Consider the following 24,188-nt stretch of genomic DNA (forward strand, 5'->3'; position numbering starts at 1 on the left):
ACCTTGTCTCAAAACAAAACAAAACAAAAAGAAAGAGTCAGGAACGCAGCTTAGTGGTAGGGCAGCCCTGGATTTTGGCGTTACCACTGAAAAAGCAAACAAAAAAACCCAAAATAAAACAAAACAAAGCTTCCCAGGAAATGTGACATTTTCTCTGCAGTCTGTGTCTGTCCTTATTTGATTTCATTTTTGATTAAAGCTGCATTTCCCTGTTTCCAGCATCTTTCCGTTCTCAGACTGCCTGGGCTGGTATTTTGGCTGTTGGACCTCTTGACAGTGACGTGCTACTGATTTAGCTGTGTGCCTCTCATCCCCTGCCTCAGAGGCTGGTGAATCATAAATTCTCAGTAAATGTGTTCCCTCCATGCTTACATCGGTTGTTGTTACCCGCTTTTGCCTCACGTGGGCGTTTAGAATAAATCCACTTTCTTTCTCACTGTCTACACAGCTGCAGAGGATTCCGGCCCCTGGCTGCTACTCCACCCCTCATTTGTGCCACTGTGTTTTCTGGCTCTGGTCCAACCTTGGCCATCATCTCAGGTCCTGGTGCACATCAAGCTCTGTTCTGCCTCCGGGCCTTTGCAGATGGTGTCCTCTCTGCTGGGGGCACCTTTCCTCTGTTCTTTAGTGACTGGCTCCTTCTCAGGATTCAGGGCCTAGCTTTGCAAAAAAGACTTCTCTTCCTTCCCCATTGGGAAGGGGGCTCTTTCAGTTTTCTATTTTAGATCTTATTTCCTTCCTAGAACTTGTCATAATTTGCATTATTTACCCCCAACTTCCAGGTCTCTAATTGTAAGGTTTTTTTTGAGAAAGGGTCTCATTATGTAGCCCATCCTGGGCTCAAACTCAAGACAATCCTGCCTCAGCCTCCTGAGTACCAGGATTATAGATGTGTGTCACCGCGCCCAGCTCAGAATATATTTATGCAGACATTTCCTTGTTTTATATCTCGTACTTATCACAGTGCCTGGTGTTTAAGAAGCATTAAATAAATATTCATTTATATTACTTGCCCGATTTCATTTCATCAGGAGGGACTTAAACCATGTTGGTCTGGGCTCATCTTCTGCCTGTAGATAATAAGTGCTCAAGAAACTCTTTTTTTTCTTTTCTCCTTCTCCTTTTTTTTTTTTTTTTTTGCAGTACTGAGAATTGAACCCAGGGCCTTTACCCTGAGTGACATCTCCAGGCCTGTTTAATTTTTTTTTTTTTTTTTTTAATCTTGAGACAAGTCCTTGCTAAGTTGCTTGGACTGAGATCAAACTTAGTGATCTTCCCTTTGCAGCCTGCTGAAGTGTTGGGCTTCCAGACATGTACCACCATACCTGGATCAATAAACATTTCCTTCCTGTACTTAATGAAGATGAAGGAAAAAAATGGACTCTTCATCATTGCTTTTGTTATTTCATGCTTCACTTAAGCCCTGAGAAGGTGGCACATAGTGTAACCCGAACAAGAATTTCAACCCCACTGCAGCCTGTAGGCCTAGGGCCAGAGCAGATGGGCCCACAGAGGCAGGCAGCGCCCGTCCTGATGCTCCTTTCTAAGGATTGCAAAACACCTTCGAAGGAGAAACGGTGCGCGCTAGGCACAGTCAGCAGTTTATTTTGTTTCTGTTTACAGGACTCTGGGGAAGAAAGAAAGAGATTAGCAGCTAGGGGAGAGGTGGTTCTGGCAGGGTGTGAGGGATTCTCCCGTGCCACCTGGGACTTCACAGCCTAAACTTCTGCCCTGCCACCCACTACTGCGCTACTTCTTCAGTCTTTAGTTGCCTGGCCACAAACTACCAAGATAGAAGCATGAGGGAAAAATCCCTTAAAGGTGTGGTGGCTGGTTGCAGGAGAGAAAGCCAAGAGGGAGTCACTGAGATGCAAGGTTTTTGCGTCCCCTCTCACTCAGAGTAAAAGCCTGATTCCGTGCAGTGGCCTCAAGGCTGTAAGTGATTTACCTGTTGGGTTTCATTTACTTTTCTTTCTCTCATTCATTCTGTTCCAGGCTGCTGGACTTGGTGGCCCTGGAACACTTCTATCTCAGGCCTTTGCATAGGGTGTTGTCCTATGGCTGAAAGCTCTTTCCCTAGAACCATCTGGCTTACTTTCCAATCTTTTGCCCACACCTTACTCTCTGGGAAGGGCTTCCGTGTCTACTGAGTTTGGAATGACAACCCTCCTCCTTACCCCATTTTGGTACTCCCCTCTCCTTTCTGCTTATTTTTATCTACAGCATCAGCACCTACTTTCTGCATGGCTACATATTTTGCTTTTTTATTTGTCTATTGTCTGTCTTCCCCCACTAGATTGTAGATTTCCTCATTTCAGGAATTTGAGGCTCTTTTATTCGCTCTTAAATCCTCAGGCCTGGGGCGGGGAGGAGGGTGACCAGTTTATGGTAGCTGCTCAATAAGTCTTTGTTGGATAAATGAATGAACTTTTGTCTTTCATCTCCAGAAGGTAAAAGCACAAAATTTAATTGCAGGGAGTGGGAATGAGTGACTCTGGGTACCAATCCATCGTCTTTAGCATTTGGAAAAGTGAATTCTTTCTTTCTTGATATAGGCCAGTGAAAAGCTCTTACTGTAGGGTAAGACTTTCTAGTTAAATATTGTTTCATTTGTGAAAACATTCACATGGCCCCCGGTTTGAAAGCTAGGAAAAAGTACGCGGCATGCAATAAAAACGCGTCTTGCCCCTGGCAGTCCCCTGGTTCCCTGGGGACCAACACTGTCACAGTGTTTACTGTTCCCCAGCAAACTCTTTCAGAGCATAACTAAGCACATACGCAGTGCGTGCTTCTGCCCACGAGTTGGGAGGAGCAGAGCAAGAGGCGCACGGTTTATTTGTCAGGAAGCATTTTTCTGTCCATTAGATGAAAGGAGTCAGAAAGCAGAGAGGTTTTGAGATCCCCTTTTCCAGATGCTCTTGTCCTGTTTAAATGGTTAATGTCACCAAGATCACTTCTGGGAGGGGCCTGAGGTATGTAATATTTTTTATTGGGTGCAGGTGGAAACAAAGGAATGCTAGGAGTTACAGGGCTGAGGGCTGAAGGATGGAGGGCTCGTCATGGGCATGAGCTCCGGTGAGTAGCAACAGCGGGCACAGGAAGAGCGGACGGTGGTATCTCATGTCTTGAGGCCTTGTCTTTCCCTGGGTTCCAGAGCAGCTCTCGCACCTGTGCCCTAAGGAGTGCCCTCACATCATCCTTCAAGCCATCTCTGGGCCCCTGGCTGCAGCCACTGCCTCCATCCTCACCAACCCTATGGATGTCATCCGGACCCGTGTGCAGGTAATACTGGTCCCCTCAGTGCCCCTTCCGGGAGAAGCCCCTGCAGCATAGTCTTTGGCCATCTAGTTCAGTCAGCCTTCTGCTCAGCCAGGCCTGTGGTGTGCTTATCACCCACAGGAAGCAGCCGAGCTTGTCTGCTGCCTCGTGTACCTCTCCCCGTTACACGCGCCCGCCTCCGGGATTTCTTACTGTTTCTTCCAGCTGGCAACTGGAATCCTGTTCCATAGCCTGTAAACCACTCTGTCCCATCTTGAACATTTGTGGTTCATAGAGGTATTGATTTCACTTATTTCCTAAGTCTGGTTTTTCCACTAGAGCATGGCTCTCTATGGAGACCGACTGCTTTTAAATAGCTTTCACAGCTTGGGCTGTGTGGGCTCAGCAGAAACACTGACAGCACCCATGATAGTGCTGTCCAGAAATGAGAACCTCTGTCTTCAGTCAGCCTAAAGACTCCTTCACCTGGAAATAGAATCTGATACTATCTGATATGCCAAGGGTAGGTTTTGCTGTGTGAAGTTTCAGATGGAAAATAAGGGAGATTTTAATGCTGGATTTGGATACCTTAGCAAGAAAGGAGAACTAAGAAAAATGTACCGGATAGTGTGGCCATTCTAACTGAATGGTGAGAGGAGGAGGAAAAGAGAAGAACCTTAGTAGGTAGGAGAGCTGAGTGTGGTAGCAAATGCCTATAATTCCAGCTACTTGGGAGACTGAGGCAGGAGGGTCACTTGAGTCCAGACATTCAAGACCAGCCTGGAAATTACAGGGAGACCCTCATCTGAAAAAATACAACCAACAATAAATAAAACCAGTTGGGGATAAAGTCAGTTTCTCTGCTATCAGAGTGTCAGAAAGGAGCAAGCATAGGTATTTTTGTCCTTAGGAAAAGATGCTGTCCTGACATTTGAAAATGAACACATTGCCGGGTGTGGTGGCGCACATCTGTAATCCCAGCACTGAGGCAGAAGAATCGCCTTGAGTTTGAGGCCAGCCTGGGCTACATAGTGAGTTCAGAGCCAGCCTGAACTACAGAGCAAGACCCTGTCTGAAAAAAGAAAAGGAAAAGAAAAGAAAAGAATCACATTGGCGTCTAAATGGCTGAGTGGCAAAAGTGCACAGATCAGACCCCACTCTTCTCATAAGCCTCGTGCTGGTGTTCTGGGGGGAGAGTGGGGAAATGACAGCTGAGGGCTCCCAAACTGGAGATACGGAGATAAGAGGAGCTGGGGGTAAGAGGGAGCTCAGCTAGCCAGGTGTGGTGGTGCATACCTGTGATCCCAGCACTTGAGAGGCTGAGACAGGAGGATAGCAAGTTTGAGCCCAGCCCGGGCTTACATGGTGAGTTCAAGACCAGTCTGAACTACATAGCAAGACCCTCTCTCAAAACAAAAACAAATGAAAAAAACCAGCCTCCCTGAGATCAGAGGTAACAAGCACCCAGTCCAGAAACTCAGCTGTGTAGCCTAGCTAATGATATTGAAAGATAACACTGAGCACTTAGTGTCCACCAGGTATTGTTGGCATTTAGAAGTATTAGTTTCTTTTTTATTCAAAACAACCTCTTTAGCCAGGTGTGATGGTTCACACCTGTAATCCTAGCACTTGGGAGGCTGAGGCAGGAAGACTGCCATGAGTTCGAGGCCAGCCTGGGGTACACAATCAAGTGCAAGGCCAGCCTGAACCTACATAGTGAGATTCTGTCTCAAAAAACAACAACAGCTGAGCATGGTGACGCATGCCTGTAATCCCAGCACTTGGGTGGCTGAGGCAGGAGGATCATTTCGAGTTCGAGACCAGCCTGGGCTACAAAGTGAGCTCAAGGCCAGCCTGAACTGCATAGCGAGACCCTGCCTCAAAAACAAACAAACAAACAAACAAAAAAAACAAAAACCAACCTCTGGTGTAGGTATTGCTGCTGTTGTTTTATATTTGAGGACACTGAGGTGCAGAAGCATTAATTACCCAAGGTTGTACTGTAAGCTAGGGAGTAAACTCCAAACCCATACAGTTTGGCACCTGAGCTCACAGGAAGTCACTGTGCTGTGCTGCCCCCCAGCAGCACAGTCCAGCCCTCGGACTCCCAGTCTAGCTCTCCCCACTTGCACCTGAGGCAGAGCAAGACAGAGCAGAGGGGCTTTGACTGCCAACAATGACCCACCATCGTGTGAACTTTTGCAGGTTGAAGGCAAGAGCTCCATCATTCTGACCTTCAGACAGCTAATGGCAGAAGAGGGGCCTTGGGGCCTCATGAAAGGGCTCTCGGCCCGAATCATTTCAGCTACACCCTCCACCATTGTCATCGTGGTGGGCTACGAGAGCCTCAAGAAACTCAGCCTGCGCCCTGAGCTGGTGGACTCGAGACACTGGTAGACACAGCAGGCTGAGTAGCTTGCTGTTTCCCACATTACGCTGGGCTGGGGACAAAGCAGGGAAGCGAGTGCCCTCTCTGATGCGTCCAATCCGTCCCTAGCCTTTTGCGGGGCCAGGTGGCCTGTCTAGGACAGGGGCAGAGACTTTGAACTACTCTTGCTGAAGAGGTTCCATGCCTGGCTCTCCTGCCCCTACTATTTTTAATTCTCCTTTTCAACTAGGCTGCCTCATTCAATCCCTATATTCAATCCTGCCCTGAGGACCCCACCCCAGCTGCACCCTGCTAGCTCCTCTCTGGCTTCCTTGCGCCTCTGTCCTGAGGTGCTGAGAAAAGCCCTGCGTGCAGCTCGCTTACCACTGCTGGCTCCTCTTGGGCTTCCAGCCCAGACTGTTAAGCAGCTGCTCCCAGCCCTCTCCCACTTCATCTCTTACACTTGCTTTTTTAAAATTTGGGACAGAGCTGCTTCTCCCTGCCTCTTGGGGCAAGTTACCAGGCACTTTTGCACAGGGAGAATGGCTCTGCAGAGCCCTCATCCTCTCTTTTGAGCAGTTACTAGGATAGGGAGAAAAGTTGATAGTTTATTTTGTGTGTGTATTTTTTAAGTGTCTGTGAACTAAGCTATTGTCTTAGTCCTGCTAGGGCACCAGTCCTGCTATCAGAGCCTACCCCTTCCTCAGATAGGTAGAAAATGACATGTAGCGTTTTCCTCAGTCCTAGGTTCCTGTCCCATCTGTATCCTTTCAGCACCCCTTCCGTCCCAGCAGTCCTCGTACAGTATGAGCTGTTGGCTTCCTCAGGCCCAGGTGCCTACAGTGGGTGGCACAGTTCTAAGTAGAGCAGCTGTCTGGAGTACACGGGACATGCAGCACCACCCTGAAAAGTCTGGTTGAGAGAGTGGTTGGTTTGGAAAGCGACAAAAGGCTGTGTGTCACCTACCACATCTCCTCAGGCCACTGAGCCAAGCCTAGGAGAGAACAGTGGAGGTTCTCGCGGCAGGCGGCCGTAACACATACGCGCACCCCTGTCGCTCAGACTGGCGGCCACAGATGTTGAGCTGCTCTCAAGGTGTGGAATGTTTTTGCTTTCTTTTCCCTGGATATGAAGAGTTTCCCTAGTCATGGAACCCAGTGCTTGCAAGAGAATAAAGAACAGTTCAGGAAGTCACCCAATTCTAGGACCACTGCATTCACCAGCCAGATACTGCCAGGATTACCTGAGATGCTCTCCTTGGGAGCTCGGCGATGGCGCTCCTTCCCTGCCTCATCCTCCCCCGCCACCCCTCCTCCACCAAGCCTGTGTTGCCGGCGGAAAGATGCCGTGAATGGAATGAGAAGATGGACAGTGAGGCTTTGCCTTCCTACTTCCGGACTTTTGGCCTAGATGATCCTTAAACCTTTTTAATGGTCCCGCCCCAGGAAAGGCCACGGTGCCAATTTGAAAGGTGCTAGTTACCTGAAGCCTTGATTTCTTATGGCTGCCCCACGTTCTTCCCTCCTGGCCAGGGAAGAATCGGAAAATCACATTTCTATAACTTCATCACTACCACTCCTCATCTTGGTCCCATCTGTAAAGGTTTTCTCCCATTCACTTACCTTTTCTTTGTCCCTTCCTGCATCTTGTCAAGAGAGCCCATCAATTTCTAAATTCTTAATTCTAGCCCTTCAATTTCTAAATGGCCAGTCAAAGAGTTGAGGCCACAGATCATTTGAATTTTGTGTCCCTTGCCCACTTCTTCACCCTCAGAACCGGCAATGTAATGGAGCAAGGGAGCTCCCTCCTCTTTAAGGTTTTTCTATTAAGACCTTTGGAGATTGGTTGTCTTAGTTTTCACTTTTTTTTTCCTCCCTTGTCTTCCGTCCTTCCCCACAGTGGCAAGGTGGGTAAAGGAGCATGGACAGCCGGCCTGGAAACCCCTGCACTTGGGAGTCCGGAGCGGGAGGAACCCAGGTTCGAGGCCGGCTACATAAAGGGGTCACGGCCAGTCTGGAAATGTCATGGAGAGCAGGGTCTCTCTCCCAGACGCCTTCCCTCGGGCTCGTTTTTCCTGCACAATATTTCAGTCTTTTATCTCTCCCATTCATATTCATCCTCTCTCCTTTTCTTTTTCCTCTCTCTTTCCTCCCTCTCTCTGTTTAAAAGAATGATCTGTGTGTAACTGAAGAACTAAAGCGACTTCCGGCCCCCATTTTCTCTTAATAGTTTAGGGACAGATTGGGTTTAAAATATGTCTGGGTGAGTAGGGGACAATGGACTTCTGTTTTCCTAAAACTGGAGACCAAAGCCGCCGAAAGTTTTAATGTGTTGGTTGGTAACCAAAACTAAAAAAAAACATACAAAAAACAAAACTTGGAGAGACTGGGAGAGACGGGCAACCTGACGGGAGTACTCAACGCAGGACAGGGGAATGATTCATTTAAAACGATGAAGTGGACTCTTGTGAATATTGTACTAGCGAATATTCTCTGTTGCACTGTACGAAGTCTCTGAAGTGTAATTAAAAGTTTTTATTGACCCCGTGCCTGTATTTTCCCGGTGTGGAGAAAGTACCGTGCATTGACGCGCGATACCGCCTCCGTCTGCTGCCGGTCCGCTTCTCCCGGCGCCCTTGTCCCGCCCACTTCGGTGACAAACATTCCGCCGTCCCAATCAGCGGCATCCAGTGGAGGGACGGCCAATCGGGAGCACTGGTGGGCGGTGCGGCCCGGCCAGTTCGATTTGGCGGTTCGACTCCAACATGGCTGAAGCTGGCCTCCCCACTGAAGCAGCGGCTGAGGGAAAGCCTGGCGGGCCGTCTCCGGAATCCGTGCCATCTGGCACTACCATTTCCCGGGTGAAGCTCCTCGACACCATGGTGGACACCTTTCTCCAGAAGCTGGCCGCCGCCGGGAGGTAAAGTGGAAGATAGGGAGACGGTGAGGTTGGTCCCAGCTGCAGTCCAAATCCCGCGAGTTCGGCCCCGCGGCGCGGTCACGTGGGGTTCGGGGGCGCGGACCCGACGGAGCGGTGGGGGGTTAGGTGGTGGCGGTCGCTGTGACCTCACTGCGCTGTCAGGTACAGAGCCTAGAAGAGTCGCAGGTAACCTGTGGCCCGGGACAGCTGGCTGCTCCTTCCGCAGGAAGCCTCGTTTCGACGAGAACGTCGCTTCAGATCAAGGTTTCCAGGGTGGCCCGCTTGGTCGGTTCCCGGCCGTCAGACGCTACTGCAGCGCCTTCCCCCGTAGGGTCATTTGGAGGATTAACGGGGCTGAGTACACCGGAGCCGCCCGGGACGGTATTGCACACAGAAAAGTGCTAGCATTTGTGGGGCTAATTAATGCCTTCCCTGGGAGGTTGTGAGGACTTAACATTATCATAAGGAATTTTTTTCTCTGTGTTTCATTGCCTTTCCTATCAACAGTTGTGGCGATACTGGGATTTGAACCCAGGGGCTTCGCAATGAGCCACATTCCTCAGTCCCCTTTATTGGTTTATTCATTTATGTTTAAATTTCGAGGTCGAATCTCACGAAGTCGCTGAATTGCACAGGCTGGGCACAAACTTGAGATCCTTCTGCCTCAGCCTCCCAGAGTGCAGAGATTACAGGTGTGTGCCACCACAGCTTGCTTGGACACTTTAGAGGAAAGAGTTTTATCCTGATCCCATCAACTGGACACATTAATGCTGAAACAGTTACCAGAATTTCCAGTGTGGTCCCCTGGCCATAGCCATTCCTTTATCCAGCTTTCTTTTTTGTTTTGTTTTGTTTTGGTTTTGGTTTTTTTTTTTTTTTTTTTTGGTCTTTTTGAGACAGGGTCTCGCTATACAGTTCAGCTGACCTTGAGTTCACTTTGTAGCCCAGGCTAGTCTTGAACTTGTAACCATCCTCCTGCCTCAACCTCCCGAGTGTTGGGATTACAGGCATGTACTACCATGCCCAGCTCTGTTCTTTGTCTTCATGAAAACTTCCATTTTGTGGCTGGGGACAGTGATGTGTGCTTCCAGTCCCAGTCACTCCAGAGGCTGAGGCAGTAGGATCACTTGAACCCAGAGTTCAAGGCCAGCCTAGGCAACATAGTGAAATCCCAGCCTCCATCTCAAAAACAAAGCAAAAAGACTTCCACCTTTTTCCAGCCTTTCTCCCCGTGACCCAGCACATGCTTGTGTGCCTTCACCGTGTCCAGTGCGGGGTTACCATGAAGCAGGCGAGGGCTCAGTCCTGGACTTTGCACTCAGTGGGTAGATACTGGTCACAGGGCTTGGGGAGAAGAGCAGCCAATGTAACAGCACTAGGCACGGTGGTTAGGGAAGCCACACGAGTGACATCCGGCTGAGACTTGCATTTCTCTAAGAGGGTGGGTGGGCTCACTTTAACCGGCGGTGTGGGGTGGGGTGGGGTGTCCCTGTCTGGGCTCTATCAGCATCTGTCATAGGTTCTCAGCCATGTGCTAAGTGGGCCTTCGGGTCACAGTCCTGCCCTTCAGCGGTGCCCTCAGTGAACCTGCGGTCACCACACCCTCAGCTCTTTTACTTGCTGCCTGCACCTCCTGAATGTCCCTGTGACCCCAGCAACAGTTCTGGGAGCCACCATGTTTTCCCTACTCAACATTTGTAGTTCAGCCAGGCACGGTGGCGCACGCCTGTAATCCCAGCACTGGGGAGGCAGAGGCAGGAGGATCGTTGAGACCAGCCTGGGCTGCTAAGTGAGCTCAAGGCCAGCCTGAACTGCATAGCAAGACCCTGTGTCCAAAAGACAAAAAAAAAAATTGTAGTTCATAAGGACAAGACCATCAAGTGGGAGTTGTCACTTCTATCCCTCTGGCTGAGAGGCCGGTCCTGGATCCTCCTAGCCTCCTAGCCTCCAAATTAGCTTCTGGCTAAACCCAGGCCTTAGGTTGAGACATCCCCGTCCTCCTTCCCCAGTTCCAGTTTCCCTTTGCTCAGGGCAGTCTGCTACCATTCCCTCAACTGGTTGTCACTGTCCTCTCTGCTGCCAAACACTGGGGACACTTTTTCACCTTTAACCTGCTTGTTTCCTTGTAGCATTTCACAGTTAGCCACTTCTCCATTCTTGAAATTTCTCTCTTGATTTCCAACACCATTCTTCGTCCCTTGTCCTTTGTCTTTTTCCCTGGTATTGGGGATTGGACCCAGTGTCTTTGCACTGACCCACATCCCCAGCCCTTTTTATTTTTTATTTTGAGACAAAGTCTCACTTAAGTTGCCCAAGCTGTGCTCCAAACTGTGATGGTCCTGCCTCAGCCTCCTAGAGTGGTGGGATTACAGGTGTGCACCACCACACGTAGGTGTTCCTCCCTGCTAGCTGCTTCTCTGACTTCTCCTCTGCTGCCTGTCCCTTAAATGCTGGGATATTGCCCAGTGCTTACTTCAGCTCCACATGTGAAGAATGGTCGAATTCCATCAGATGCTGTGCTGCTGCTCACAGCCCTGCAGTGACTGTCCACTGTTCCTTGCTGTGGTTTCCAAAACCTGCCTGCGCTAGCCCTGCCTGCCTTTTAGGTCTCCCTCTGACCCTACAGTTCCCCAAATGCCTGTGCTTTCTGGCCTTGGGGCGTTTGCACATGGTGTTGGCTTTGGCAGGAACTTTTCATCTCCTCTTTGACCCTCTCTCAGGTCTGCTTTCTCCCCTGGTTATCTGGCATGATATCCCCTGGTTATTTATTCCTTCATAGCACTCACCACAGCCTGCAGTTCTGTTGTCTGCTTGTGTTGTGTGCTTTCCATCATAAATACTTGGGGCAATTTAAATAAGAGGAAAGCTCGGTGTGCTGCTTCATGCCCATAATCCTAGACCTCTGAGAGGGTTAAGAGGGAAGAGTGGAAGGTTTGAGTCCTAGCCTGAGCAATTTAGGAACCTAGAGAGACCCTATCTCAAATAAAAGATTTTAAAAATGGGCTGGGGGTGTAGTTCCACTTGAAGGCCCTGGGTTCCATCCCCACCACCAAAAAAGTACAGTTTTGGAGGTTTTGGTTCATAAAGGGTGCATATCTTGCCTGTGGCCTGTGGAGAGGCAGCGCATGGAGGGGGTGGCACCCAGTGAAGGCAGCTGCCCCCCTCATGGCGGCCAGAGGACGAGGGAGGCAGCGGAGGCGCCAGGTCCCCAGGTCCCCCTAAGGGCGCAGGCCCAGGGACCTCCCTTCCGTCCAACAGGCCCCGGTCGTGAAGGTCCCCCTGGCCCCAGCAATGCCTCGGGAACCTCCATTCTCAAGCCTTCCACTCGGGGGTCTTTGGCAGACAGGAGGACCGGGCTCGCGCAGCCCAGCCGGGGTGCTGGGTCTCGTTGCCGCGCTGGCTGAGCGCGCTGCCTGGCACCCGCGTGCGTGCGCCTCCCACACGCATTCCTGGCTTTCTGACCTCGCCCGCTGTCAGCGGCCCCAGAAGTTCCCACTTGCCCGCACAGAACCGTTCCGAGCCTTGTAGCTCGCTGTGGAGCTTCCTCCCTCCCTCCTGTTCTGCGATCCCTTACTTCGCTGTGGGAACCTCAAGCTGGACATTTGGGAGTCCCCGGGGCACCCTCCCAGCCACCCACCCGGCTTGTCGGTTGCCACCTTTCTAACCTCACTGGCCCTGTGCAACTCTCACCAGATTGCTGCGCGCACCTCCATCTCTCCTGCCCTCCACCCAAGCTCAGAGTCCGCCGAGTTCCTCTGCCGCTTCCCGGGCGTGACCGCCTCGGCGCAGCTTCCAGGGCAGGCGCCTCAGCACAGCCTGCACGGCCATTCACTCCTCCGCCACGCTGGCCGCCAGCCAGGGCTTGCAAGCGTCCAGCATGCACACTCAGGCCGGTGCACATACACGGGCACAGGGCTGCTGCACAAGTGCTGCTGCTCTGCCCCTATCCCTTGCCACTGTTCTCTCTCCTCTCTGCCTCTTCACTAGACATCCTTCTTATTTGTGAACTAGCTGGGCGTGGTGGCTCACACCTATAGTCCCAGTCTCTGGGAGGCTGAGGCAGGAGAATCACCACAAGTTCAAGGCCAGCCTGTCCCATCCTTCCCCCAGAAAGGTAGTCGGTTAGGGGCACTGTTAGTTGGGCCCAGGCTGAAGGCAGTTAGTACTAAAAAAAAAAAAAAAAAAGTGTGTTTCCTAACCTCCAAGGCCTCATAATCCATCAAGAACAAGAGACAAGTCTACACATACTACCCCAAAAAAAAAAAAAAAAAAAAAGCAGTTAGTACTATTCAGAGAACAGTTGGGTCCACCAGAGGTACACAGAGCAGCTGCCACAGGAGAGGTGGTTACCTAAGAGCCGAAGCACGGAGGTGATTGATGCTTCTTGAGTTCTTAATACCCTGGGCGGGGCTAGTCCATGCCTTTCTGGCCCAGGCTTGCGGCCTGGAACGTGATGTGTGCAAGGGGACTAAGGAAGGAAACTCATTGCACTTGCACTTGAACTGGTGGAGTTTTAAACCCAGTGCCAGTGGGCTGGGGTGCACTCGGTGTCACAGGCTTACCTAGGTTAAGCGCGGCTCTGGGTTTGCCTCCTGCTACAAACAAAAGAAAGCAAAGAGCATCGCTGTCCACAGGGAACTCCTTTGCACTGGGACGTGTAAACCGACTGAATGCCGTGAAACCTCACTCGGTGCAGATGGTGCAGGCCGCAGTGGTGATCTGTTTCTAGGGTGTGGTCTGGCTCCTCTGGGCTGCCTGGGCCTGCTGCTAATTCTCTCCACGCGTATTTCCAGACCATCACCTCTGTCCCCACCCAACTGCCTTACTCAAGGCTGCTGTCCTTTCAGCAATGCCTTCTGAACCCCCACTCCGACCCTGGCGGCCCTCTTCTCCCTCCTCTGGCCTGAGTCAGTCCAGCCTGCTTCTGTCCAGCCTTCCTGACCACAGCGTGCAGGCCATGTCACTTCTAGCCAGCCCTGCCACAGCTTGCTCCTGAGCTCTGGGGATGTTGATATCGTTGGGCGAGGGGGTTGGTTTGGTTTGGTTTGGTTTGGTTTGGTTTGGGTTTTTGAAACAAGGTCTCTATGCAGTTCAGGCTGGCCTTGAACTCACACTGTGTAGTTTAGGCTAGCCTTGAACTTGCATCAGTCCTCCTGCCTCAGCCTCCCAAGTGCTAGGATTATAGGCATGCTCCACCATGCCTGGTTTGAACTTCCAGTCTTATTTGCCTCAGCCTCTTGAGTTCAAATAACCCAATTTCTGATTCTTGTGTTTTATTTTTTATCTTGTTCTTTTTTTCTTTTTTTTTTAGAGTCTTGCTTTGTGTTCTAGGCTGGGGTCAATTTCTGGATCTTTCTGCTTGTTTTAGTTACTTTTCTTATTGCTGAGACAGAATACCCAGTGTCACAAGTTAGAGGAGGAAATTTCAGCCCACAGTTGGTAGAGGTTTCAGTCCATAGTCAGCTGGCTCCAAGGCAGGGTGTCATGGCAGAGGGCATCACAGAGAGGAAATGGTTTATGGTAGGCAAGTCAGGCAGAAGGCTTTGAGCAGCAGCCTGCCTCTCCCTTTTGTACCTTCCAGGCTACCCTCCCTTTGGGTGCTGCCACCGACATCCAGCGTGGGCCTTCCCATTATCCACTCCCAGAAGTATGCCAAACCAACCAGTGGATTAATTTAGTAATTGATTTAGTAATTTAGTAATCCCAGCATCACACACCCTAGATCAGTGGTGTCGAACCTATGGCATGCATGCCACAGTGGGCATGAAGTCTTGCCTCTCAGCATATAAGCCAAATTGCCCCAGAAGCTGAGTATCACATGAGTTGTTTTTTTTATTTTTCTTTCTTTTTTTGAGACAGGGTCTTGCTATAACAGGTTTGTTTTTTTTTTTTCCTAACCTAAAACTTCAGTATTCAGGTTTAATTGCAGTGTTGGCACTGTGCGATAAATAAGTGGGTTTTGGGTTGCAGTCTGGACACTCAGTCTCTGTAAGATTCACCATCACTGTCCTAGATCCAGCCATTTCTGAAAAACTACACCTGTGGCTGCATGAGGCTTTGGGGGACAGCTGGATATAAGCCGTAACACTGTGTTAGCCTCTGGAATGCTGTGTTTACAGGAGTATGCCATACTTGGTTTGTCTGATTCTTTTTTTTTTTTTGTCTTTTTGAGGCAGGGTCTTGCTATGCAGTTCAGGCTGGCCTTGAACTCACTTTGTAGCCCAGGCTGGTCTCGAACTTGGAACAATCCTCCTGCCTCGACCTCCCAAGTGCTGAGATTACAGGCGTGCACCAACACGCCTGGCTTTCCTTTTTTTTTTGAGACAGGATCTCACTATGCAGTTCAGGCTGGCCTTGAGCTCATTTCATGGCCCAGGCTGGTCTTGAACCTGCAATGATCCTCCTGCCTCAGCCTACCAAGTGCTGGGATTACAGGCATGTGCCACCATGCTGAGCGGTTTATCTTATTCTTAATTTTAAGCTTTCCAGCAGCTTCCTACAGCAAGACAATTATTAGTTTTTATTTTTGAACTTCTTTGATTTTTTTGAGACAGGGTCTAATTATGTAGTTCAGGCTGGCCTTGAACTCACTATATAGCCCAGGGTGGCTCCAAACTCATAGCAATCCTTCTGCCTCAGTTTACTGAGTGCTAGTGTCACCACACCCATCTAGTTTTTAAAAGATAGAGTTTTAAATACTTTTTAAAAATTAAAAATTTTTTGCAGTTTGTAGCTGGAAGTGGTGGTGCACACTTGTAATCTCAGCAGTTGGGAGGCCGAGGCAGGAAAATCATAAGTTTGAGACTACACTGGACTACATAGCAAATTCAAGGCTAATCTGGACTGGTCATTTTTTTTTTTTTTTTTGGCATTGGGTACCGGGAATCAAACTCAGGACCTCAAGCTTGCCAAGCAAGCGCTTATGCCACTGAGCTACATCCCTGGCCCTAAACTGGATTATACAGTAAGATACTGTCTCAAAAAAAACCAAACCAGGGGGCTGGGGATTTAGCTCAGCGGCAAAAGCGCCTGCCTGGCAAGCACAAGGTCGTGAGTTCGGTTGCCGGTACCGGAGAAAAACCAAAAAAAAAAAAAAAAAAAAAAAACCAAACTAGTGGTGTGTGGTCAAACATGGCTATAATCCCAGCACTTAGAGGCTGAGGTAGGATCACCATCAGTTGGAGGCCAGCCTGAACTATATAGTGAGACCCTGTCTCAAAAAGACAAATAACAACAACAACAAAAACCCCAAAAATAAAAAAACTGGTTCTAGGGATGGAACCCCGAAGCTACACCTCCAACCCATGAGCGACACCACCAACCCAAAAGATAACTTTTTTTGTTTGTTTATTTCAGGTACTGAGATTGAACCCAGGGACCACTGAGCTACATCACCAGCTTTTTTTTTCTGGTGGTACTGGGGATTGAACCCAGGGCCTTGTGCATGCAAGGCAAAAAATCTACCACTGAGCCATATCTGTAGCCCTTTACCCTAGCCATTTAAAAATTTTATTTTGAGACAAGAGTATTGTTAGTTTGCCCAGACTGTTCTCAGACATGCAATCCTGCCTCATCCTCCTGAGTATCGGGGATTATAGGTATGTGCCACCATGCAGAGCAAAATACAACTTTTAATACAGCCATTCATCTTGAGTCACTGATCTGGAGATTTTTGTCTTACTTGTTTGTTTGTCTGTTTGTTTTTGGAGACAGTCTCTCGCTATGTAGTTCAGGCCAGCCTTGAACTCACTATGTATCCCAGGCTGGCCTCAAACTCGTGACAGTTCCACCTCAGCCTCTCAAATACTGGGGTCACAGGCATGTACCACCATGCCTGACTGCTTATTTTCTTTAAGAAAGATTTCTTGCAACATGTAGTGATACACATCTGTAACCCCAGAATTCTGAGTAGCTGAGTCAGGAAGATGACAAGTTCAAACACAGCCTGGGCAACTCAATGACTTAACAAGACCCTGCCTCAAAGGAAGGGCTGAGGACATAGCTCAGTACAGAGGCCCTGGGTTCAGTACCCTAGTACTGCCAATCAGTCCATTTATTTATTTATTTATTTTGAGGCGGGGCCTTGCTATGCAGTTTAGCTGACCTTGAGCTCACTTTGTAGCTCAGGCTGGTCTCAAACTTGTGGCAATCCTCCTGCCTCAGCCTACCGAGTGCTGGGACTATAGGCGTGCGCCGCCACTCCCGGCTTTTCAATCCATTTAAAAACAAAATTTCTTTTGTCTTTTCTCTTATTCTCAGTCCTGGGGCTGCCTAGTGTACACAGGACTGAGAAAGGAGAAAGAGAAAAAGTCCAAACAGGAATGTTTCTTCACGGAAAGGCAAAGGTATGAAGAGCCAAGAGTATCTGTGTCCTTTGTAGGCCTGCCTGATTTGTCCTGTTGGCCTCAGGGCCCATCCTTTCTTAGCAGGGACATGCTGCTCACTGCTGCCCTCTAGTGGAAAGACTGTGAAACATGCTGAACTGGGCAGCACCCATCGCTGTGGAGAAGGGCCAACCCGGTCCCTTTCTGGTCCCCCAGCACTCCCTACCCCTATGACGTTGTGGCTCTTACCTGCTCGTGTTGTCTCACACAGTTTATCCACACATATACATTGACAGGTTGAGCGACTGCCAGAGCTCGAATCTGGGCTTAAATATTCCATTAATTTCTGAGTCAGACTTCTGTGAAAACTCGGTTTACAGTGAGTTGTTTTGTTTTGTCTTGTGGTTCCGGAGGTGGAGCCCGGGCTTCACAGCTGTTGAGCACTCTATGTACCACCGAGCTGCACCGCACCCTTATGTTACTTACAGCGGGAAATGAAATGCTTTCTTAATGAGTTCAGAATCCATGAAGGATTCTCAGATAGTACAGAAAGGGTAGGATAAAGTCAGTTTACTGTGGTCATTCAGTTTGGAGACTCAGCAGTGTGGTTGGTTTTTTTTTTAGTGTGGTTTTTAAAGGTTACTTTCACTGATGATAGGTTTAGGTTTTTCGGGGGAGCCATAATTTAGCCTTTTCTCTTTAGTGGGGACAGACCCTGATGGCAGGATGACAGATTCTTCCTGGTGCTGGGTTGGTTTCTTTTCATGCAGTTGCAACTAAGACACATTGACTGCCTTCCAAAGGGACGTGACTTCTCAGCTGCAGAACACCAAGAAGTCACGACTTCCACAGCCCTGAGGGGACGGGTGGAGGTGTTCGTGAGGACAGTACTGACAGCACTGACAAGTCAATGTGCTGGGCAGCGACCAAACTCACTGCTTTATACATGGAGCTGCATATCATGCCCCAGTACCTTTGCAAGAGACAGATGCTGTCATTATCCCTATCTGACAGAAGGGGAAACTGAGGCCTACAGAAGAAGAAGGTTGTCCAAGGCCTCTGAGCTGATGAGTAGTAGCAGCAGGATTTGAACCTAGGCAAAAGCCGAGACTTGCCCAGCATGTAGCGAGTGGCCTCCTGCATACCCCATGAAGGCCGAAGTAGTGGCCTGCTGTGTGCTGGGATGAAGGAGAGATGGGCAGGGAGGCCATGGGGGAGGTTGCAGGGTGGACTCCGCTGCCCAAGCAGGCCAGGCCCTGGATCTGGGTCCAGGGTGGGCACGGAGGCTGGGAGTGGGGCGGGCCTGGGACCAGCAGCCTGGAATCACCTCAGTCCAAGTTGCAACCTAAGAGGCTGCTGTGCCGCTGTGCCTCTCCCACTGCTCTGGGTCTCTGGGGGTCCCGGTGACCTTGAGAGGGCAGGATGTCACTGCTTGCATGAAAAGGTAAAATTTAGTGCTTGAGGGATGAATGTTTTCTAAAACATGGCTTTTCTGCTTTGGTCTGAGTGTGTTTTTCAGAAAGTCCACGGGCAATCAAACTGTTCCCAAGTCCTCACTGGCGTTCGCGGAGGACTTGCTTTCCTCCCGTGCTCACTGACGTGGGCCGGGTCCCAGCACCTCCCTCCCTGGCTAAGCCGCAAGGTCCTGCTGCACATGCCTTCCTCTTGGGTATCTCAGCGGGTGCGGGTTTCACAGTAATCATGGCCCACCTTTCTGTTGTTTTTGGGTATTTTGTTTTTTGTTTTTGAGACAAGGGTCTTGCTATGTGGCCCAGGCTGGCCTCGAACTCCTGAGCTCAGTGATCCGGCTGAGCACTGTGCCTGCAGGGTCATCGTGGCCCACCTTGCAGTGGGGCTGTGCATGGGAAGGGAGCTGTGGGCACTGTGTGGAGTCGAGCCATCCTGTGACTTGCACTGCAAGGGAGATTTGCGTCCACCACCTTTAGCTGGGGCCCCGAGGAGATAGCTTGTGGTCCGTGGTGAGACCACAGGGGACCAGGCGGGCCAGGTGAGGGTGATGTTGGCCTTCTCCTCCCTGCCAGCTACCAGAGATTCACTGATTGTTACAAGCACTTCCACCAGCTGCAGCCTGAGATGACCCAGCAGATCTACGACAAGTTTGTCACTCAGTTGCAGGCATCTATCCGGGTGAGTGGCCGGAAGCCCGCAGGCACCACTGGCTTGGCTTTTATCTCTAGATTGTCATGCCCCAGGGCGGTGACCTGTCTCCTCCATGCCCAACAGGCAGCAGGCCCAGTCACCCCTCCCTCCCGTGAGCACCCTAAATGCCCCCTTTCCTCCTTGTCCTGTGTTGTAATTACGTTTTTCCATCCCCTGAGTTTAGGGAGGGCAGGACAGAGCCTCAGTCGTCTGTGCACCTCCTGCTGCCGGGACAGTGCGTGGCTCCGAAGAGGCATTTACTACTGGAGATGCAGAAAAAGATGGGGCTCCATCCCCGTGGCTGCGCACCACTACGTCCCTGGAGTCAGACTCCCCACTGTCGCTCCAGGACAGTCCTGCGAAATGTCAGTCACAGTGCATGCAGTCAGCCAGGGGCACTGAGTGGCAGGAGCAAAGACAAGCAGGGAGAGGCTTCCTGCAGACTTCTTGGAATGTTTGCCATTTATATCTTATTTTCTTTTTTTTTTTTTCAGTACAGGGAATCGAACTCACGACCTCGCGCTTGCTAGGTAGGCACTGTGCCACTGAGCTAAATCCCGAGCCCTCTATTTTCTTAATTATAAAGGCCTCACCAGGGATGTAGCTCAGTGGCACAGAGCCTGCCTGGCAAGCTTGAGGTCCTGAGTTCAATTCCCGGTACAAAAAAAAAACCTATTATAGAAAAGTTGGAATTTCGGGGAAGGTAAAAAGACACAATAGAAATTAGCCAAATCTTCCTGAGTGGGGTGCCCCAGTTAGCATATTTCTACCCCGGGCTGGTCCAGTGTCATTACCACTCTTTCCTCCTTTTCCTTAGGAGGAAATCTCAGAAATTAAAAAGGAGGGGAACCTAGAAACTGTCTTAAACTCCTTGGATAAAATTGTGGAAGACGGCAAAAACCGCAAGGAGCCCGCCTGGTGAGAAGGAGGCGTAGGACGTGGCAGCCACCAGCTCCTAGGCTGACCCATGCACGGGGGACGTGGGACTGGGGCCCTAAGAGGGCAACACACAGCAGACTCGACCCGGGGACAGCTGGTGGGCAGAGTCCTCCAGGGAGGACGCCTAGGGCGCAAGCAGCTGCCCAGGCTCCCAGAGGCTGTGGCCTGTGAGAGAGGGGCGCAGAGGGGAGAGGGAGGAGGCAGGAGCAAGGCTTGGTTACACATGGATCGGGCTGGTCAGGCACCTGGCTTTGATTTCTTCGTTCCTTAAGTGAATGTTTAAAGAGCACCTACTGCATGCTCAGTGCTGTCACAGATGCTAGAGCTTTGGCAGTGACAAGCTCCCCAAGCTGACACTGTGTGCAGTGGAGAGAGATGGGGCCTGGCCTCTGGCCGGCCACTACCCTCGTGTCCCTCACGGGCCTCAGGCTTGCCGTTGTATTATGCTCTGTGACCTTAGTACCTAAGAGAATGAAGTTTTACAGTTGGAAAAGAATTTTGAGAAGAACCTCCAGTGGCTGAGGTAATTGTGCCTCCTCGGAACCACTTTCCTTATGTTCCCTCACTAGCCCGCTGGTCCTGGGCCCCGCAGGGTCTGCGCTATCTCTCAGAGCCACCCCAGCTGCCACCACCCTGCTCACGCCAGCTCACAGCACAGTCACCTCGGCCCTAGGCTGCTGGAGAAGGGATTGTGCGTGGGAGAGAAGAGCACTTGGGGTGCAGGGGAAGGCTGGGCACAGGACTGAGTGCAGTGACACCGGGGTGGGAGGTGCGCTTCCGTCAGGGCAGGTCTGGGGGTGCAGGGGCTCATGGGAGAGGTCTTGGAGCAGCTGCCTTGAGACTGGAGCGGGGATGGCACTCCTTGGGTTTGGAAGTGGGACCCTCCCATTCATGTGTCATTCCCTCATCCCTGGCCCCATGCGGCCCCCAGGCGCCCCAGTGGGACCCCAGAGAAAGACCTGTGCAGCGTCCTGGCGCCCTACTTCCTACAGCAGCGGGATACCCTCCGGCGCCATGTGCAGAAGCAAGAGGCCAAGAACCAGGAGCTGGCGGCAGCCGTCCTGGCAGGGCGCAGACAAGTGGAGGAGCTGCAGCGGCAGGTGCAGGCCCGGCAGCAGGCCTGGCAGGCAAGTGCTCAGTCCTGCCTGCTCTCCCTTCCGCCTCTAGTAGGTCCTTAGGAATCTCCAAATTGGTGGCTTCCCCTCTCCCAACATAAGAGAACCCATGGGGAGCAAGGCTGCTGCCTCGTTAAAGTACGCACATGATGGTGACTTCTGGAGCTCATACAGCTCCACTGTCCCCCAGCAAGGGGCCATTCAAGAGTGAACTTGAGGGGCTGGGGATTTAGCTCAGCGGCAAAGCGCCTGCCTGGCAAGTGCAAGGTCGTGAATTCGGTTCCCGGTACCGGAAAAAAAAAAACAAGAGTGAACTTGATTTTTTGCAAGTGGCTTCAGGTAAATGACGGGGAGAAGGTCGATGCTGCACAGCAGCGCATAGGTGATGGGATGGACTTGCGCTGGGAGGCTGCTGGTAGGCCTAGTGGTGACACTGATGGATTCTTTCCATCCATCATGTGAACATCCAGCTTATACCCGCCAGTGGCCACTGGACAGCCACTTGCTGGGGCAGACCCTCCTGTTTTTAAGGCAAGCAGGTATCCACATCCTTGGCTCTCGGATGCCCTGATCTGCTCTGCCCAAGACCACTCAGCTGCAGCCCAAAGCTCCTGCCTTGGCTTTGGCGAGGTGGCAACAGGGGGAAGGCTGTTGGTCTGCTTTCTCTGCCCTTCAAGTTTCCTCATGTCACAGGCTGGTCCTAGGGGACCAGACAGCGGGTGTAAAGGTCGCAGTGACCTCCACTTAGTGCTCTCTCTTGGGTCAGGATACTCAGCTGAGTCGTGTCCTGGGCACTCAGGCCTCATGCTGAGTCCTTGAGCAAAACACTCGGCCTCTGCCACACAGCGCCACCAGGCCCTGGGGCCATCCCGTCACTAGGCCCTAGTTTCTATGTTGGCCAAATACTGATCCTCAGGGCTCCACTGGCTCTGATGCTTAGGGCTCCTGTTTTAAGAGGGAGAAGGCAGCACCTGCTCCTGAAACCACATGTACCCGTCCCAGCTATAGATCCTGGTGTCCCTGGAAGTGGGTCGCTCACATTGGTGCTCAGTGCTGAGCTCTGTATCGGAGCTCCAGAGTTTTGTTGTCTACAGCCCAACTGGAAGTTGACTTAGGCTGGGATGTACCTCTGTGGTAGAGTTGTGCCTAGCATGTGTGAGGCTTTGATGAGGTCAGAGGGTTGGGGGATGCCACTTTGGGGGCTTTTGTTGACTATGGCCATGGCAGCTCACCTGGCACAAATACCTCCAAGTGGTCGGGACTTCCTGTGTGCCTCTGACCTAATGTGCCTACTGGGCCAGTGACAGGAGAGAGATCCTTCTTGTGTTGTCCAAGGGGAAGGCTGGCCCGGAGTTTGGTGCCACCGAGAGAAAGGGTTTGGTTTCCTCAGACCCTGACAGGGCTGTTCTCTGCCCGATTCAGGCTCTGCACAGAGAACGCCAGGAACTGGCAGCGGTGCTGAAGGAGCCCGAGTGAGCGGCACGGCGGGCCCTGGAGTGGAGCAGAGGGCGGTCAAGGTCACGGCCCATGGCCAGCGTGCTGGGTCCTAATCCAGAGGACAGATGAAACGGTGCCCGTCCCAGAACCAGCTGGAGCAAGGCATACTACCTCTGCGCCACTGCGGCTCCCTCAGGGGTCATTGCCACTCCAGATGACTCCCCATTGTCTTCTACCCTGGGAGTCAGATGCTGGGCTTTCTCTCGGCTCAGTGCAGGCCAGCATTGTCCCCTACACCCTCCTGCTTCCTGAACCCCACCTCCGGCCAGGAATATTTTCAATCTCCACTGATTGCCATCTTGCTGGCCAGCCCAGGGGCACTTGCCATGTTCTGCCCACATCTGTAAATAAACTTCCTCTGCTACACTGTAATCTTGGAGGATGCTTCCACGCCTGGTGTCGCCTTGGCCAAGACTGGCTTTGGGGCATCTGCCCAAGCAACTGCACATCAAGCTTGCAGCCGCCGTCCATGAGAGCCTGGTGGGGGTAGGGGGGTTGTGTTGGGCATCATGAGAAGAGGGCAACACAGACGAGGACTCTGGGTTCCCTGGAGTGAGGACAAGTTGCCGAGGGTTGGCACTGTCCATCCTTGCCCCACCTCTGCCCTCTGGGTTAATTCTGAAATTCTGAGGTGGCAGTGTCACTGTGTAAGTAGGGGGCTCCAGGAAGCTGGGTCTCCTTGCTTTGATCTCCAGCCAGGGCCCTTAAAAGCAGGATGGTGCTTTCAGGGCTTTTCCTTGGGAAGCCTCGCCCTAGCCCTGCAGGCAGAGGCCTGGTGAGGTCTGTCAGGACAGACAGGAAGACATCAGGTGGTGCTGCTTGAACTCCAGTCCCCTCCAACTGAGCCCAACTCCATCTTCCCCTCTGCCCAGATCCTCCCTCCTGCCCAGTGCCATCGAGAGCTTTGTTATTTGTGAGGCTGGGCAGACATTGATCCCTGGTGGGCGGCATGTGAGCGAGGCCATGGGCCAGAAGGGAGGTGCCAGTCAGGCACGGGGCATTTCAGGCTGGGGTGCTCTGGCCTTTTTGGAGGAATGTTCCATCTCCCTGTGGCCCTGGCTGCTAGGGTCCCAGAAGCGGGGCTGCATTGCAGTGCCCACCCCCGTCCTGCGTCCTGTGGACCTGGCACTTGTAGCCACCTACCCTGCCTGGAGGCGGAGAAGCTGTCCTTATCTCACAGCCCACCACCCCGCCTGCTGCTTCTTGCCCTGCTGCCCTGACCCTTCTGTCCTGATGTGTAGCCCTGAGTAGCCGAGCTGCCCTTTTGGTTTGCTGGTGGGTGAGGGCATTGCCAGCCTGGCCCTCCCTGGGGTTTGGCTCCTGCCCCCAAGGCAGACAGTGCAAATCACAGCCTGTGAGAGACCCTGCTCTTTTCAAACCTATTTTAGAACTCAGCCCCCCTTCCCCTGTAGGCTCTCCCTGAGCCCCAGAAAATATTCAGCCTTAGGCTGGGGGTCTCCAGAGAAGACAGCAGGGGCTGGAGGAGGGGCAGCCCTCTGAGAGGCTGGGGCAGCATCCAGGGGTTGACAGTCTCAGGTTGCGCCCACCTTCCTCCCTCACCCCCAGGGCCCAGCCCAGGCAGCCGCAGCGCCCAACCACAACATCCTC

At 51.6% G+C, this 24,188-nt stretch overlaps 2 protein-coding genes across 3 annotated transcripts in view; both read left to right on the top strand.

Moving 5' to 3' along the window:
• Positions 1–8,167, top strand: part of Slc25a44 (solute carrier family 25, member 44) — a 16,985-nt gene extending 8,818 nt beyond the window's left edge. Inside the window, exons 3-4 of one of the 2 annotated variants that reach the window (XM_005411661.2) lie at positions 3,155–3,282; positions 5,464–8,167. In XM_005411661.2, coding sequence (XP_005411718.1) covers positions 3,155–3,282; positions 5,464–5,655 — 320 coding nt within the window. In that variant the 3' untranslated portion in view covers positions 5,656–8,167. Of the gene's footprint in view, positions 1–2,999; positions 3,134–3,154; positions 3,283–5,463 lie in introns of those variants that run through there. The other variant, XM_013508274.1, reaches the window with a different exon arrangement.
• Positions 8,168–8,278: 111 nt separating this feature from the next.
• Positions 8,279–22,952, top strand: LOC102022746 (polyamine-modulated factor 1). The gene is made up of 5 exons (XM_005411660.2): positions 8,279–8,545; positions 18,912–19,017; positions 19,847–19,947; positions 20,900–21,095; positions 22,506–22,952. The coding sequence occupies exons 1-5, from the start codon at positions 8,391–8,393 to the stop codon at positions 22,557–22,559; spliced, it is 612 nt and encodes a 203-aa protein (XP_005411717.1). The 5' UTR covers positions 8,279–8,390; the 3' UTR covers positions 22,560–22,952.
• The last annotated feature ends 1,236 nt before the right edge of the window (positions 22,953–24,188 follow it).

Source organism: Chinchilla lanigera, unplaced genomic scaffold, assembly GCF_000276665.1.
Source record: "Chinchilla lanigera isolate Chin_1 unplaced genomic scaffold, ChiLan1.0 scaffold00144, whole genome shotgun sequence".
Classification (NCBI taxonomy): domain Eukaryota; kingdom Metazoa; phylum Chordata; class Mammalia; order Rodentia; family Chinchillidae; genus Chinchilla; species Chinchilla lanigera.

What these genes read in the sequence shown, in the direction of transcription:
- LOC102022746 (XM_005411660.2), top strand. Translation starts at nt 8,391, where the DNA reads ATGGCTGAAGCTGGCCTCCCCACTGAAGCAGCGGCTGAGGGAAAGCCT. An exon ending in AAGCTGGCCGCCGCCGGGAG is followed by an intron (nt 8,546 to 18,911) that starts GTAAAGTGGAAG and finishes CCTCCCTGCCAG; the next exon opens with CTACCAGAGATTCACTGATT. An exon ending in CCCGGCAGCAGGCCTGGCAG is followed by an intron (nt 21,096 to 22,505) that starts GCAAGTGCTCAG and finishes TGCCCGATTCAG; the next exon opens with GCTCTGCACAGAGAACGCCA.